Consider the following 17,867-nt stretch of genomic DNA (forward strand, 5'->3'; position numbering starts at 1 on the left):
TAAAAATTCATCAAGCTATAGACCCAAGATCTGAACATTTTATTGTAATGTAAGATGACCTTCAATAAAACATTATTTAAATCACCTTTATGAATACACTAACAACAGCGACGATTCCAAAAACAAACCAGGGAGATGAAATATTTGGGGCTTTTCCAAGATAAATGCTGTAATCTCTCTTTAATTGTTACCAGTCTTTGTGCCATGTAGGGGTTTTTGTTGTTGCAGTTGCTGTTGGTATTTTTCCTCTGCTAAATTTAGATCATGAAACCTGCCTTTCTATGCACAAATCAAGCAAGGAGACAGAGAATGATGTATGAGAGCAAAATGGACTTCAATAGGAATGGATGAAGAAATTGGGAAGGTGACTGTGGAAACTGAACCAGAGATGCTCAAAATCAGCCACGACACTTTGCATCAGGGACCCAGTATGAGAAGACAGCGACACAGAGATGTGGGCAAGAGCAGGGATTCAGTTATGTGGATGACAGACCTGACTCAAAATGCTATGGAGCAAGAGAAGCCGGGAGCAAACGACAGAGAATGGGTGAGGACCCCGGGAATTTCACATCAGACAAGCTTCCATTAGATGGAAGGGCTCGCCCATGGTGAATGTAGCATGCCCAGGAGAAATGCATATTTTGGACTTTACCTTTAAAAGCAATAACTCAAAGCCCTCCGAACCTGATAGCCCATCGGAGGCTTTTGTCTAGAAAATGTCTCCACAGCAGTGTATCATGACTTATCTCACCATGGAGATCCAGCTCAGAGAATGTAATAGCGACATGTGGCACAGTGGAGCTGGCGGTTCCTGCTTTGGAGGCAGTCAACATCAATGTGCTCCCCAAAACCACTGTGCTCACTAAGCCACCAAGACAGAAGGGGGCGCAGGTTCATGGGCAAGCTGGACTTGGTGGGGTACAAACAGGAAGTGGCTCACTTGTTCCTCCAGATTCCCCACTTCACCCTGCTCTGTAGGTTGACACCACCTGCCTGGGCCTTGTGTGAAACCTCAGGCAGGCCACGTGCAAAGCTTTGCTGGCTACTTGGAAGTTATAAGCAAATGGATTCTTTCGCTGGGTATTAAAGAGAGCAGCCCAAAGCGATTTCCTGACTGTCTGCTTCTCCTTCTCCAGGTGCAGACCCTGCCATAGCCAAAGCCCCTACATCTTGCTCCATCTTCTCCTCACCCCCCAGCTGCTGTTTGGGCCCTCAGAGTGGGGCCCTGTGAGGGGTCCTTAGACACGCCTCCCAGGAGGTCTCTGACCACAATTCCTTGGCATGTGCAAAGCTCTTAAGCCGGGACTCCAGCAGGAAGTGCTCTTGGGCAGACTCCTTTTCAAATGAGTTCACAGCTGGCTCTCTTCCTGGAGACCCACACTTGGCTCTGACAAATCACGCCTCTCTGCCTTGCCTTTGGTGTAAATGCTTCCCCATCCCTGCTCAGCCCTGGCCCTCCTCCCCTCGCAGGCTGCTTCAGCCAGTTCAGCGCTGGATGTTTCCGGGTGTGAACCAGGTGCCTGTCCCCCAGATTCCAGAGATTTCTAAGTGGATCCTTGAAGCCCTCCTCATTTGACTTAAGGGGAAAGGCTCCCATGGGGAAGGGTAGGAAACTCACAGCACCCTGACAACTCCACACAAACAAAACCCAGTAGCCAGCCCCGTCAGTCCCCCTTTCATCTAGTGTTAAAATGCAGAAATATTTGTGTTAAAACATTTTTATGTACCAGTTGACAGACAGCCATTGTCCTGAGACCCCTTCTCTCTTCACTTCCAGGGCCCTTTCTTGGTCCCTTGGACTCTTGCTGTGGCGTTGGGTCCCGGTTGTCAGTTACTTTTACTCCCACTTCTGTTGATACCCGCCAGTGGGGGTGGGGGGTGGGGAGCTAAGGTGGCTTCACTGTCTCTGTTGTGTCCCAGGTAGATGATCAGATATTTACAGTGTTGTTCTTGGCTCTTGGGGCTTAAGCCACATCAGAGACAGCAGGAAACAATTGTCCATTGCTATTGTTTGTATTTTTGTCCCCACCCAAATCTCATGTTAAAATGTAATCCCCAATGCCTGAGGTGGGGCCTGGTGGGAGGTGTTTGGAACACAGGGGCGGATCCCTCATGTCTTTGTGCTGTCTTTGTGATAGTGAGTTCTCACTAGATCTGGATGTTTAAAAGTATGTGGCACTTCTCACCCCACTCCCTCGCTCCTGCTCCTGCCATGTGAGACACCTGCTCTTCTTTTGCTTTCCACCAGGATTGGAAGCTTCCTGAGGCCTCCACAGAAGCAGATGCTGCCTTATTTCCTGTATAGCCTGCAGAGCTGTGAGCCAATCAAATTTCTTTTCTTCATTATTATTATTATTTTTTGAGACAGAGTCTCACTCTGTCACCCAGGCTGGAGTGCAGTGGCATGATCTCAGCTCACTGCAACCTCCGCCTCCTGGATTCAAGCAATTCTCATGCCTCAGCCTCCCAAGTAGCTGGGATTACAGGCGTGTACTACCATCCCGGACTTATTTTTATATTTTTAGAAGAGACGGGGTTTTGTCACATTGGCCAGGCTAGTCTTGAACTCCTGACCTCCCGTGATCCTCCTACCTCTTCCTCCCAAAGTGCAAACCTCTTTTCTTGTAAATTACCCAGCCTCAGGTATTTCTTTATAGCAATGCAAGAACAGCCTAATCCACCCATAGTATCTAATTACATGCAAATAAAATAGGGGTGTGTGTGTGTGTGATCAAGGATCAATGGGCAAAGCAACCTCAGGAAGGAAGTGTTGCCTCCCCACCTTGTCCTAGGAATCTGCTCTGTTGCCTGGTTCACAATTCCCCAGTGCAGATACAGGGGATACAGTTTCCCTGTAGCCATTCAGGGATTTGTAGAGATTGTGAAGCTTCTAGGAATTTAGCTTAAAGAAATAATGAGGGCTGGGCATTAGGTTTTGCCACAGTGATATTTATCATAGTGTGGCTTACAAAACAGCAAAAATTTGAAACTGTCTTGGGTCAGAGATTGCTGTTGCCTCCCCTGTATCCACTGTCCCCTTCTTCCTCACTGATGGAACCCATTTACTGAGGGCAGAAACAGACCTGACTTTTTTTTTTTTTTTTTCCGATATGAAGTTTCGCTCTTGTTGCCCGGGCTGGAGTGCAATGGTGTGATCTCTGCTCACCGCAATCTCTGCCTCCCGGGTTCAAGCGATTCTCCTGCCTCAGCCTCCTGAGTAGCTGGGATTACAGGCATGCGCTACCATGCCTGGCTAATTTTGTATTTTTAGTAGAGATGGGGTTTCTCTATGTTGGTCAGGCTGGTCTCAAACTCCTAACCTCAGGAGATCTGCCTACCTCGGCTTCCCAAAGTGCTGGGATTACAGGTGTGAGCCACTGCACCCGGCCCAGACCTGGCTTTTATTTTATTTTATTTTATTTTTTGAGACGGAGTCTGGTTCTGTTGCCCAGGCTGGAGTGCAATGGCGCGATATTGGCTTACTGCAACCTCCGCCTTCTGGATTCAAGGGATGCTCCTGTCTCAGCCTCCCAAGTCACTGGGACTACAGGCATGCACCATCACATGCGGCTAATTTTTGTATATTTTAGTAGAGACGGGGTTTTACCCTGTTGGATAGGCTGGTCTCGAACTCCTGACCTCAAGTGATCCACCCACCTCAGTCTTCCAAAGTGCTGGATTATAGGCATGAGCCACCGAGCCTGGCCCAGACCTGCTTTTAAATGACACACCCATTTCCCAGCCTCCCTTGCTGGTGGAGGTGGCCATGTGACCCAGTTTTGGCCAATAAGATATCAGCAGCAATGGTTGGGTGGGCTTCAGGGAATCTCCTTAAGAGCAGGGCAGACCTGGCTGGTGCCGCGCTCTTCCCTTGCTGGCTTTTCTCTTTCCCTCCACCTGAACTGTGGCTGTGATGGCTGGAGCTTTGGCAGTCACCTTGACAGATGACAGAGTAGAAAGCTAGAAGGAGCCTGGGTCCATGCAGGCATGAAGGAGCCATGGTCAAGACCCTTTAGACTTCTTTCACACAACAGCCAAATAGATCTCTGCCGTGTTAAGCTGTGCTATGTTTTAAAATAAGCAGCTGAATTCGGTACTGACTGATACAATACCCAAAACCCAACAATAGGAGCATAATTAATAAATCACAATCCAGTCATACTGGAGAATATTTTATAGTAAGATGTCATTTTATGAAAAGGAAGGATGCATAAACATATAGAAAAAAAGACTTGAAGCACATTTACAACATAATAAAACCTCTCTGGGTGGTGGTGGTACAGTGATTTTTTTTTTTTTTTCAATGGGGTCTTGCTATGTTACCCAGGCTGGCCTCAAACTCCTGGGCTCAAACGATCTTCTGGCCTCAGCCTCCCAAAGAGCTGGGATTACAGGCACGAGCTGCTCTGCTTGGCCAAGATACAGTGAACTATCTTTCCCTCCCTCCCTCCCCTTCCTTCCTTCCTTCCTTCCTTCCTCCCTCCCTGCCTCCCCTGCTTCCTTCATTTTTTTGAGATAGTCTCACTCCATCACCAGCACTGGAGTGCAGTTGCTCTATCTCACCTCACTGCAACCTCCACATCCCGGGTTCAAGCGATTCTCTTCCCTCAGCCTCCCGAGTAGCTGGGATTACAGGCCAGTGCCACCACACCTGGCTAATTTTTTTTTTTTGTATTTTTAGTAGAGACAGGGTTTCGCCATGTTGGCCAGGCTGGTCTCAAACTCCTGGCCTCAAGTGATCTGCCTGCCTCGGCCTCCCAAAGTGCTGAGATTACAGGTGTGAGCCATCACGCCGGGCTGTGATTTTTCTATTCTATTTCTTGATATATGTAGTATTTAAAGTTTCCCGGTTTTGTGACAGAGGAGTAACAATAGTTTTTTTGTTACTTGTGCCTGTAATCCCAGCTCTTTGGGAGGCTGAGGCTGGAGAATCATTAGAGCCCAGGAGTTTGAGGCCAGCCTGGGTAACATAGCAAGACCCCATCACTGCCCACAAATATTTTTTTAAAAAATTACTGTACAAAACAATAGTTATTTTTTTTAATTTTGGAGTTTTTATTTATTTATTTTTTTTAGCATGGGCAACCAAAAGTTATTATTATTTTTTTTAACATGACACCCTTGTAACCGTGTCAAGTCTTTGCAGCAATGACCTCTGGTGCATCTTTCCCAGACCAGCATTCCTCATGATCTGCCATCTCTTACCTCATTTTCTGGGCTCCTGGGCCTGTCTGCATTGCTGTTCTGCAAGGAGGCATTCTGCTCCGGGGGATATTCAAGGTCAGGGAATCATTTACAGATTTTCCATTGTCCTGTGAATCTGTGACATTTCAGAAATGCAGCAAGTTAGAAGATACAGATCGACCCTTTTCAGGCAATTCTCTGTAAGCCTAGGACAGTAGCAGCAGTCACGCTGGAAGGTGGAGGAAGCAGAGTGGGAAGGGGTGTCTCTCCCTTCACTCCCTGAAGGGGAGTTTGTCACACCTTATGCTGTGTCAGATGGCCTGGGATGCCATCTCTATGAAAATTATAATTATGGGCTGGGTGTGGTGGCTCACACCTGTAATCCCAGCACTTTGGGAGGCCAAGGCGGGTGGATCACCTGAGGTCGGGATTTCCAGACCAGCCTAGCCAACATGATGAAAGCCCGTCTCTACTAAAAATACAAAAATTAGCCGGGCGTGGTAGCGGATGCCTGTGATCCAAGCTACCTGGGAGGCTGAGGCAGGAGAATTGCTTGAACCTGGCAGGCGGAGGTTGCAGTGAGCTGAGATCGTGCCACTGCACTCCAACCTGGGTGAAAAAAAAAAAAAAGAAAATTATAATGATGATTTAAGCAACTTCATATACATTTACGTATACATAAACATACATACTTAGTCAGTGGAAAAAAAGATATTGGAAATAAGAATACAAACCTGGCTAATGTTTAGAGGGCAATAAAACCATAACCATTGGTGTTATTTCTACTGGTCAAAAATCATTGGCAACTTGCGAATTTTTTAGCACCTAACAATTCCCAAGTCCTAATCAATATGAAATACCAAGTCAAGTTAGCCTCCCCCAGAAAGTCTGCTCACCCGGGGGTGGGATTTTTAGGCAATGATCTGCTGTGATTTTGAAGGGGTACTCATTTTGCAGATGAAACAAAGAATGTCCCACACCTTCCAGACCCAAATCACACATCGTGACTCAAGATCATGAGCTTCTTTGGTGGCTGTGGAGTGACCCAGTAGCCCATTTTGTCTGCTCCTTCTCTTCCCCAGCCCCCACCCTGTGCTCTTTCTCACCATGTAGGTCAGCAGGACATTTTCTCCTTGGACTCTTGGATCAGGAAGTACTGAGCAGTCAAAAGAATTCGCTCCAAGGAGGTGACATGAAGGAGTCACCGTAAAAATAAAACTGCAAGGCCAGGCATGGTGGCTCACGCCTGTAATCCCAGCATTTTGGGAGGCCGAGGTGGGCAGATCACTTGAGGTCAGGAGTTCGAGACCAGCCTGGCCAACATGGTGAAACCCTGTCCTACTAAAAATACAAAAATTAGCCGGGCATGGTGGCAGGCACCTGTGGTCCCGGTTACTTGGGAGGCTGAGGCAGGAGAATCGCTTGAACCCAGGAAGTGGAGGCTGCAGTGAGCTGAGCTTGTACCACTGCACTCCAGCCTGGGCAACAGAGCGAGACTCCATCTCAAACAAACAAACAACCCCTGCAAATCTGATGAAAACATTTACGGCTGGACATAAAGGCCACCTTCGGGGATGGCACTGTTCTGTCTATCTGGTGTCAGCATCCTTGGCTCAGCTTGGGGAGGTCACAAACTCGAGGCTCTTACCCCAGTGGCCCTCTTTCCCTCCCCAGCTTCATCCCAGACACAGCCCTACGCCTTCCTTTTCTTGCAACCCCGAAAGACTTCCCTGACCCCCAACCTTGGCAGCTGCAGCTGCTTTTCTGTCTGCTTACAATGCCCTACCCCTGCCCTGTCCAATAGGGTGGCCGCTAGCCACGTGTAGCTATTGTGCACTTGAAATGTGGCTGGCAAAAGTGGCTGAGGAGGGGAATTTCTCATTTTATTTAATGTAATTTGCATTTAAAAGTACAAACTCATATTGATTCAGTTGTTGGGAAACTTTTAAGGGTATTTGGATCAATTTAGGTATGTAAATCCACTTTTCTGACTGTACATTTTATGCAATCTAAATCCAGATCAAGTATTTCCAATGAAAATTTGGCATGCAAATTGAGAGGGGCTGCAAATATAAAATACTCAACAGATTTCAAAGACTTCGTGCAAAAAAAAGGAATGTAAACTATTTCATTGATATTTTTTATGTTGATTATTAACTACAGGATAAAATGGTAGCTTTTGCATCTGCTGGGTTAATAAAATGCATTGTTAAAATTAATTTCACCCATTTATTTGTACTTTTTAAATGTGGCCACCGGAAAATTTAAAATGATGTATGTGGCTTGCAGCATATTTCTGTGGGATGGAGCTACTGTAACCCCCTTCTCCATCTACACAGGCTTTGGAGCCAGAAGGATCTGAACTCTAGCTCAATCTGTACCACACAATAGCTGTGTGATTCTAGGTAAGTGGCTCAATCTCTGTGGGCCTCAGTTGTTTATTTTTTGATCTGTAAAATGGGTATGGTAAGAATACCCTTGAAATGCCTGCCTAGCACACTAGCACAGCCACTGTGTACCTGCATGAAATCAACCAAGTTTGCTCCCACTCTCTCCCCAGCCATGTCCTTATCCTTTTTTTTTTTTTGAGATGGAGTCTTACTCTTTTGCCCAGGCTGGAGTGCAGTGGCATGGTTTTGGTTCCCTGCAACCTCTGCCTCCCAGGTTCAAGTGATTTTCCTGCCTCAGCTTCCTGGGTAGCTGGGATTACAAGCATGCACCACCATGCCCGGCTAATTTTTGTATTTTTAGTAGAGACAGTTTCACCATGTTGGCCAGGCTGGTCTCGAACCCCTGACCTCGGATGATCTACCCGCCTCGGCCTCCCAAAGTGCTGGGATTATAGGCGTGAGCCACTGCACCCGGTCGTCCTTACCCATTTGTCAAGACTCATCTGAAATATCATCTTCTTTGGGAAGCCCTTTCCTAATCCCAGCAGAAGGGTCTAGTGCTTTGCCTTTATCTCTCCTGTAAACTTTCACACATGGCTTGCATTAAAATGACATCATTACAATATTGTGCGTTCCTCAAAGGCAGAGACCCCAGCTTCCTTGTGTGTGAGAATGTGCTTTTAACTTTTAGTATATGGGAAATTTCAAACGTATGGAAAAGTTGAGCTTCCATGACGATAGTATTTCAATCATTGTATTTTTCTTGCTTAACTCAGTGCTTGATACATGATTTTGTTAGTGTTTGTGGTGGATGGCAACAGCCACAAATTCTACCGCCGTGGAGTGGTGAGGTCAATTTCCCCGCCCACTTTGGTCTGGGCTGGGCCTGTGGGCTGGTTTGACTGACAGAACATGGTGCAAAGGACTATGCAAGGTCTGAGTCTCTCAGTCTAGGCCTCAAGATGCCAGGCAGCTTCTGCTCTTGCTCTCTCAGAACCCGACTTCCATGTGCATAAGCCTTGGCCAGCCTGCTGGGGGATGAGAGACCACGTGGAGCAGAGGCAGGCAGTCCCAGTTCACAGACCACCAGAGAGATGAGTGAGGCTGTCCTCCACCTTCCAAACCCAGAAGAGCCGCCAGCTGACTGCAGAGGTTAGGTAAACTGGCCCAGACACAGGAACCACTAAACCATCCCCCAGAATCATAAGAAATAATAAATATTGTTGTTTTAAGTCTCTATATTTTGAGGGGAGTTTAACGTGTGGCAAACAGCTACCCAATACAGGGTTTAATGAATGCTTTTGAATGCACTGATGAAGTCTCTGGATTTAGCAGGGGTTGCCACTCTGGCACACTCAGGGTAGCATATACAGTCTGGTGGCAGCTGCTGTGCCTCCAGGGCTGGGAAACTGTCACACATTCTGCACCCCCAGCGGGCTGCCCGTCAGCCACAGGAGCATGCCACAAGGAAAAGAGTCTGTAGCACCAACAACCCATTTGTAAAGTTTTCTGAACTTTATTCTGCTCAATACATATATTTTGAGCAGATAAAATGTGCTAGGCACTGGTCTAAAAGATTAAGAAGTCTTGCTGCAAATCTGTTCCCAAGGTTTTAATCTCATTTATTTTCAGAGCAGCAGAAGTTTTGGCTATGACAGTCACAGTGAGAGAACAGGACAGAACCTCATCACTGAGACAATTCATGTTCCCAGATGACCCCTAATGTGGATGGCTCTGTCTCCCTCCTAGAATGCATGTACAGCGAGGGGTGTTTTGCTGAGTTCTAGAACAAGAAATCTCTTTTCAGTAGAAGCCTGTCTAATTGTCTAATTTGGGTCAACCCTTTCTCCTAAGTACACACGTCATCATAGTGGAGGAATTTGGATTCTTTAATAATGGTTTTAAAATGCACTACCCTGTTGAAACTGTCCTTGGTACTTTTCAATGCCACTTATCCTTTCTCATTTAATGAGGACTTTTCGGCACTGATGACTCCAATTGGATGTAAGGGAACAGCCGTGACAGCTGTCCCTGATACTGACCTGCCAGGCAGCTGGCGTTCCGTTCGGGGGTGTCTCTGGCCTTGGCTTTGCTTTTGCGTCTTATGGAGCGATTGAAGATGGAATTTCTCTTAATTGGGATGTGGCAATGAGGCTCTTTGTCTTGGATATCCTGGTCAGCTTGAGAAGTCTCCTCTTCTTCTGGGAGTAACTCAGGTTTCACCTTGGCTGGTTCATTATCAGTGTTCCGTTGATCACTTGCTGATTTCCTCCAGGTCTTTTCCAAATCTTCAGATTCCCTGGTCTCCATGGAAATAGAACCAGCTTTTTTTCAGCAGAACGACTGGAGGTCGATGACTTTCCCAAGCTTCACTGGTTTGAGTGCTTTAGAATAGATAGAAAACAATTTTCAGTTAGAGTCATCAGGCTAAGTATTCTATTCAGACTGTGGAACTCCACTCCCATTCGAATTTGATGAAACGTGGGATAATCTGCACATCCTGGTATCCACGTTTTTGCCACTGAAAATTACAGCTTAATCTCTGCAATTTGGAGGCATTCATGTATCATTTTATAATTGCCATTTGTTTATATCATTCATAGGATGCACTTTTAGGGGGAAATGTTTAAAGTGGCTTGCGAAACTACATTCCAATAAACACTTCTTAAATAATTCCAGAGAAAAAGGGTAGCAGAAATAGTGAGGGAATTCCAGGAAAGCATTGAGAGGGACCGTAAATGTCTAGACAGGAAAAGAAAGTCTCGGAAGATGAGAAAAGGTTGTCAGCTGGTGCAATGTCTCACAATGGTAAGTTTAGACATGGACAAGGTTGATCCCCAAGGCGACAAACCTTGCCATCAGCTGGCGGCCAAGTCTAGTGGCTGCATTAGTGGTATTTCTGATGGAACGATGTATGGCCGTGGTGGAAGAATAAAGTCCCCCCATCCCACGGCCACCCCACCATGGGCTGGAGAAATAGAATGGTTACCTCCCTCCGGGGTGACCATATAGCATGTCATCTGAACTAGGACACTTTTCATAGGAAAAGGGGGATACAACAGGAACAAACCCCACCTCCCTCCCCACCAAGACCTCCTTCTAGGGTAGAGGTGCTCAGGGCGAGGGACTGTGTGGACGCTCTTAGTGGGTCTAAGCTGGTGGGACAGCGTGTTAGACAGAGAAGCCGAGCTAGGAGTCCTTCTCAGTTCTCCACTCATCCGAGGGCTTGAAACCTGGGGTCCCATGGATTCTATGGAAGTTTTCGGGGTACAAGGCTGTGTATGAGCATATACATTTTTCTGGCCTATAGGTCCAGAGATTCCATTATACCTTCAAAATGGTCAGAGACTCGGCCGGGCACCAGCCTATACTCCTAGCACTTTGGGAGGCCGAGGCGAGCGGATCACTTGAGGCCAGGAGTTCAAGATCAGCCTGGCCAACATGGAGAAACCCTGTCTCTACTAAAAATATAAAAATTAGCTGGGCATGGTGGCACATGCCTGTAGTCCCAGCTTCTCGGGAGGCTAAGCAGGAGAATCACTTGAACCCGGGAGGTGGAGATTGCCATGAGCAGAGATCTTGCCACTGCACTCCAGCCTGGGCAACAGAGTGAGGCTCTATCTTTAAAAAAAAAAAAAAAAAAAAAAAAAAAAAAAAAAAGGTCAGAGACTGAAGGAAGCTTAAGAACCACCTCTTTTGTCTGTGTCTTCCTTTGTGAAATGGGGAGCATGGAGGGCTGGGCTTCAGACGCCTCCTTTCCCACAGCACCCCTCCTCTTCCCCACACCTCTTCCTCTGGAGTCCCTCTGAGTTCCCAAACACCTTCTTCTACACCCACCAGCCAGCCCCACACTATTGATCTCAGGGCAGGTGGTCAGGTAGAATAGTCAGGAGGTTGGGTTTCCCCTACCCCAGGCTGAGAATGCCTTTGTTTACCTAAGATAGGAATTAGGACTTTCTAGGTAGGGGGATTTGAGGACTGAAGGCTACTTCCGACACAGGTTTGTATCAGAAGGTTTGCCCTAGGATGGCACCTCCTTCCCACCTGTTGCAGGGCTGGTCCTGTTCTATTAACCACCTTCCCTATAAATTGTCAGCTAGGCAGAAATGAGCATTAACGTACTCAGAGGTTGCCTCAGAGCAGCTGGGGCACGTGCAGGGGCACAACCTGAGCTCATGGGGACCTGGGGAGTGCCTTCCCCACCACGGTCGGCTGGGGGACCCAGCAACACCTGACCCTTCTGGTCCTGGCCTCGGTTTCCTGATCCATGAAGTTGGAGTGTGCACTATAGGGTCGGTGAAGCCCCTTCCAACTAGAAAGCAACGCTGCTATTTCAGGTGGCCAGAGAGGATTGTGCAGTGGCTGGGAGGACACACTTAGGATGGACCATTAATACGCACCCTTCCCGGGAGCGCCTGGGAGGACAATGCGTGTCATATGTGTGGCAAAGAACGCACGGCTCCAGCGAGATGGGGTGATTTTCGTTCACAGCAAGTTTAACCTGGGTCACTGAGGGGATGAGGTTGCAATAAGAGCGAAACCATTCTTGAGCCAGCAAGAGGACAGAGAGAGAGAGGCTTCCATCCTGGCCAGATGAACGGGGACCCCTGCGCTTGCTCCACTTGGGAACCTGATCCACCAGAAAAGTGGCTGCAGGGACGGGCAGAGACTCGGGAGGGACGAGGTCACCATTGTCACCCATCTGACCTCTGGGAACCTGGGGGCAGAATGAGAACCAGGGACAAGGATGGCCTTGAGCTCAGTGTAAGGCGGAGACCATGAGTGTCCGAGTTCCCCAGAGCTGGAGGGGCTGCTTCGGGGGCTGATGTCCCTGTCACTGGAGCTGTCCAGATGGAGGCTGGAGGGGCTGTTGAGGTTTTAGAGTTCAGTGAGGCCTGCCTGCCCCTGGCATTGCCTTCTCTCTTCTTTCCCTGGCCCCTGTGCTTACCACCTCACCCAAACCCTCGCATTGAGGCTGCTTTCAGTGAAGAGCTGGACCTGCGGACAGTGATGGGCAGGGGTCCCGTGGGGTGGGTGTGGGGGTGGATGATGTCGGCATTCGTTGTGTGTTTTGGTGCCAGTCTGTGGAGGCCTCTGACTGCTGGACCGAGGAGCTCACCCAGCAAACCCTGTTGGTGGCCAGAGGCCCTGGCAGGCCCGGAGCAGGAGGCACAGGCAGGGTGGTGGGGGACATAGAGCCCGTCCTGAGGGGGATGGCACACAGGTGAGTACCTGGCCAGGTCAGAGCTACAGGGAGGAATGGGAAGAATTGCAGGTCAGTGATTTGTGGTGGTTTTGAGAGCAGTGGATGAGGGAGCTGGCCCCATGTTTGTTGCGGGCCTGGGTGCCTGGCAGAATGCCACTCCTGGTCTGGGAAGCAGGAGTGAAGCCAGGTTTGGGTCAGAGCACACTGGTTTTGCGGTGTTGGGTTGAGGAATCTCCCAGGAGAAAAGTTTGTGGACAGAAATCCCTAACCGACACTGGACTGAGCTGCTAACAGGCATCTTCTGGCTCTGACAAGGGGACCCCCGGGGCCTCTGTGTTGTGATCCTAACATGAACTTTTTTTTTTTGGCTTTCAAGGTTATTATTATTATCAGTATCATCATTATTTTAGGCTGCATCTTAAAAACTTGAGGGGCTGGGCGTGGTGGCTCGTGTCTGTAATCCCAGCACAGGCTGAGGCGGGGGGTCATTTGAAGTCAGGAGTTCAAGACCAGCCTGGCCAACATGGTGAAAACCAGTCTCTACTAAAAGAAAAAAAAATTAGCTGGGCGTGGTGGCGGGCACCTGTAATCCCAGCTACTTGGGATGCCGAGGCAGGAGAGTCGCTTGAAACAGGAAGGCGTAGGTTGCAGTGAGCTGAGGTTGCGCCACTGCATTCCAGCCTGGGCGACAAAGCGAGACTCCATCTCAAAAACAAGACAAAACGAAACAAAAATAACTTGAGGTATAATTTACTCTTTTTATTAGTTTTGACAAACACATTCAGTGCATGTAACCACCACCACCACCAAGGTACAGAACAGCTCCCTCACCAGGGAAAAGTCCCCTTGTGCCTGCGGAGGTCAGTCCCTGCCACATGCACCCAGCCCCGGCAACCACCAATTAGAGTCTTGGTTTGCCCTTTTCTGTTGTGTAGGTGGAGCTGGCGATCTGTCGCCGTTGCTGGAGTGCAGTGGTGCAGTAAAGGCTCATCCATGGCTCACTGTAGCCTCGACCTCTTGGGCTCAAGCCATCCTCCCACCTCAGCCCCTTGAATAGCTGGGAGCACAGGCGCCCGCCTAATACTTGTATTTTTTTGTAGGGATGGGGTTTTGCCATGCTGCCTAGGCTGGGTGTCTGGCTTCTGTAGCCTATTGTGCTGTGTTTGCTGCTCTGTCGACATTGCCTGTGTCAGTGCTGATCACCAGCGTTTACTGTGCGGTGTCAGGGATGCAAGGACGCCCACACCATATACCACCAAGGGCACTGGGCCAGGAGTCAGGGGACCTGGGTTCGAATCTCCATTTCCAGCTGCCTGTAATCATGGGCTTAACATCGGGCAAGTCAGGGCCTCAGTTTCCTGTCCAGAAAACATGGGGTGGGTGGGTGTTCTCGGCTTCTAGCTCTCAAATTTGGTGATCCAGGGAGGCTCAGAGAGTCCTTAGAGGGATGTTCGTGGTACATTAAGAGTCAGGGGGATTGTTCTCCCTGAAATGAGGAGGCTCTGAAACCCTGAGAAGAAGTATTCCCAGATCTTACCATCTCTGAGATGATTTTACACACACACACACACACACACACACACACACACACACGAAGAGATTGTAAAACTATCTGTAAAACAATTCTAATTCCGCTGCAATTATAGACTATTTTAAGCAAATGTGCTCTACGTCTGGAATCTTTTTATAATTGCTTTGATTCGTCTATAGCCATTAACTGCCAGAAAACCCAGAAGCTTCCCCCACCCCAATCTTCTGATGTTCCCTTAAGTTCCTCTGTAGCTTTAGACCTATGTCTTTCTATTCCGTGGTAACTTCAGGGTGGAGGAGCCTGGGGGTAGCTTTGTGATTGAGGGAGGTGCAGCTTGCATTCATTCATTCATTCATTCATTCGTTCATTCATTTACACCCCCTGAGCACCTGCTGGCATGAGACTCACATCTTCATTCTATGTCTGTCCACATTCCTCCTAATAAGCTTCCTCAGGACAGGACTTGGTCTGTTTGGGTCTCTGTTGTTCCTGATGCCAGCCACACAACAACACTCTGTAAACATCTTTTTTTTACAGCAATAGATGAACGGATGAGTTACCTTAGCCAAGCCTCGCAACTTCCGCATGAGTCAGTGTGATAATTACCCCCACTTTATAGATGAGGCAGCTGCCACTCTCAGAGCTGTGATAATCTGGCCAAGGTCGCATGGCTGGCAAATGTTGCAACAGGGGTCACGCTACAGCTATCTGACTCATTTGCTGGGGGGACTTGTGATGTGGTCAAAAGATGCTGTTGTAACTGTGGACTGAAGGCAGGCCTGGAAGAATCAGAGCCAGGAGGGGGCTCTATTTGGCTGTCTCCATGTTAGTTGTACAGCTTCAGGCCCAGGAGCTGAGGTGGCTGTTACACCTCCCAGCACTGGGCTGCATGAATCAGTGCGTGAATCAGTGTCCTGGGAGGTCAGGACACAAGGGGACAAGGAGGTGGGGAGTTGTGGGGAGCTGGCTGCAGGCTCAGCTGTAGCAATCACCAGCTACTGCAGGGGAGGAAGGCACAGGGCATGTGGAGAGGGGCAAGGTGGGTGTGGAGAGGTGAGGTTTCTAGACTGGATCTCATCTAAATGCAGACATCATCCAGGGCTCTCGTTAAATCACAGATTCTGACTCAGGAGGTCCTGGGTGGGGGCTGAGACTGCATTTCTTTTTTCTTTTCTTTTTTTTTTTTTTGACAGAGTCTTGCTCTGTCGCCTAGGCTGGAGTGCAGTGGCGCGATCTCAGCTCACTGCAACCTCTGCCTCCTGGGTTCAAACGATTCTTCTGCCTCAGTCTCCCAAGTAGCTGGGATTACAGATGCCTACCACCATACCTGGTTACATTTTTTTTTTTAAATAGAGGCAGGGTTTCACCATGTTGGCCAGGCTGGTCTCAAACTCCTGACCTCAAGTGATCCACCCACCTCGGCCTCCCAAAGTGTTGGGATTACAGGCGTGAGTCAGACAGCTCTCAGAGCATTCCCATTTGCTAGTCCCTAGAGCCCCCTCAGGCAAAGTCCTAGGGGAACATGGCCACCAGGGCATCCTCAGCAGGTGCATGAGGGAGAAGCTGCCTGGGTGAGAGCAGCGGCCCTTGCTTTGGCCAGATCTAGGGCACGTGGAGTCCCTGCGCAGGTCAGTGGCAAACAGGAGTCCTGATCTGGAGAAGGACTGGTGCCAGTAGGGAAGGGGCAGCTGGAGCCCTGCCATCTCTCGCTATCGTCTTCTGCCTCTCAACTAGGGGAATGGAGAGGTAAGGGTAGGAGAAGGTGGAAAACAAGAGAAAGGGGGATGTCTCCTCCCCAGGGCCGAGGGCCTCCTAAGCACCTGAAATTGCCTTTGCAAAAAGTATAACTGAGGAAATTGTGACAGTGAAAGAGATCATACTTAACCAACTCCATCTTGCTTCTAACCTTTAAGCTGTCCTTGTTCATTCCTGGGCACAGGCCAAGCTATAGGAAGGAAATCAGTTCATGGTTTGACTCTGAAACAAAATTGCTAATAGCCCTTTCCCAAAAAGACCCCTTTCTTGCCTGGGGACCAGTCTGCCTTTGCAGGACTAACAAATTAGCTACACGAGTAGAAATTACGGTTTAGGGGTCCTGCAGCCTCTGACTCCAAGAGTCTGACCCTCCCCACGTTGCTCCTGGGGATAACATCACTATTATAAAACCTAAGATCAGTGTTTGAGATATTTTGAAGGCCCTGCACTGGATGGATCAGCTGACACTACCCGGACCGGTGGTAATCTGGCTCAACCAGTTCTGCCATCCCACCCAGGAACAGAAGACAGCAAGCAAACCTCACTTCAACCCCCACGATTCCATCTCCAACCTGACCAATCAGCACTCTCCACTTCCTGAGACCCTACCCGCCAAATTATCCTTAAAAACTCTGATCCCAGAATGCTTGGGGAGACTGATTTGAGTAATAATGAAACTCCCATCTCCCACACAGCCGGCTCTGCATGAATTACTATTTCTCCATTGCAATTCCCCTGTCTTAATAAATTGGCTCTGTCTCGGCAGTACGCAAGGTGAATCCACTGGATGTTTATACACCTGCTCGGGAACAGGCCCCTCTAGGTGCTGGGGACAACTCAGTGAGATGGGCCTGGCCTCCTTGGAGCTCGTAGGGGCCACCAGAGGGAACAAAGGACTATAAGGGAGAGGGAAGTGGCAGAGCCCATTGCAGGGGAGGTACTGGTGAGGAGCAGATCACAGGGGAGGCCGAAGCCCTGGGGGACTGGGACTGGGACTGGGGGAGCTTCACTGGAGGTCAATCCTTGGAGCTGGGACCTTGGATTTCAGCTTCAGCCCAGCAGGAGGCATGGGCAGCCCCCAGGCCAGGAGCACACGGGCAGCTGCTGTCCAGCAGGTGACACTGAAACATCATCAGTCTCTCCAAGGAGGGAACACAGGGCACCTGTGGAGATTGTGGGGTGTGTTAGGGTCCAGGTGGGGCAGGTGGCCAGGAAGTGTGGCCTGAGATGGGGGGACAGCATGGTGGCACCTTTGCTGTGACAAGAAGGGCTTGAACCTACCATCAAGGGAGCAGGAAGATGGGGCTTATTGAAGCAAAAGGTGCCCCCAGCACCCCTAAGAGAGGGACTGGCTGATCCCAGGTCACCTGCATCATTTCCACGTTCCTTCCTGGTCCTTGAATTGGTACCTTAGCCTCTTCCCAGGTAGGAGGCACAGGTTTGTCTTGGGCCTTTTTTTTGAGACAGAATTTTGCTCTTGTCACCCAAGCTGGAGTGCAGTGGCACGATCTCAGCTAACTGCAACCTCCACCTCCCAGGTTCAAGCGATTCTCCTGCCTCTGCCTCCTGCATAGCTGGGATTATAGGTGCCCGCTATCACACCTGGCTAATTTTGGTATTTTTACTAGAGACAGTGTTTCACCATGTTAGGCGGGCTGGTCTCGAACTCCTGACCTCAGGTGATCCGCCTGCCTCAGCCTCCCAAAGTGCTGGGATTACAGGCTTAAGCCACTGTGCCCAGCAGCCTTGGGCCTTTTTTCTTCCTGGATCAAAGTTGGGAGAGTGAGACAGGAGGATTTAG

The 17,867-nt window shown here is 49.0% G+C and overlaps 1 protein-coding gene across 1 annotated transcript in view; it reads right to left on the minus strand.

The window, feature by feature from the left end:
• Positions 1 to 5,167: 5,167 nt before the first annotated feature.
• LOC134737719 (ephexin-1-like) overlaps positions 5,168 to 17,867 on the minus strand; it is a 42,858-nt gene continuing 30,158 nt past the window's right edge. The window contains exons 2-3 of the mRNA XM_063648117.1: positions 9,617 to 9,958; positions 5,168 to 5,320 (exon numbers count right to left, since the gene is read on the minus strand). Coding sequence (XP_063504187.1) covers positions 5,202 to 5,320; positions 9,617 to 9,884 — 387 coding nt within the window. The 5' untranslated portion in view covers positions 9,885 to 9,958 and the 3' untranslated portion in view covers positions 5,168 to 5,201. The remainder of the gene's footprint in view (positions 5,321 to 9,616; positions 9,959 to 17,867) is intronic.

Source organism: Pongo pygmaeus, chromosome 11 (assembly GCF_028885625.2).
Source record: "Pongo pygmaeus isolate AG05252 chromosome 11, NHGRI_mPonPyg2-v2.0_pri, whole genome shotgun sequence".
Taxonomy (NCBI): Eukaryota; Metazoa; Chordata; class Mammalia; order Primates; family Hominidae; genus Pongo; species Pongo pygmaeus.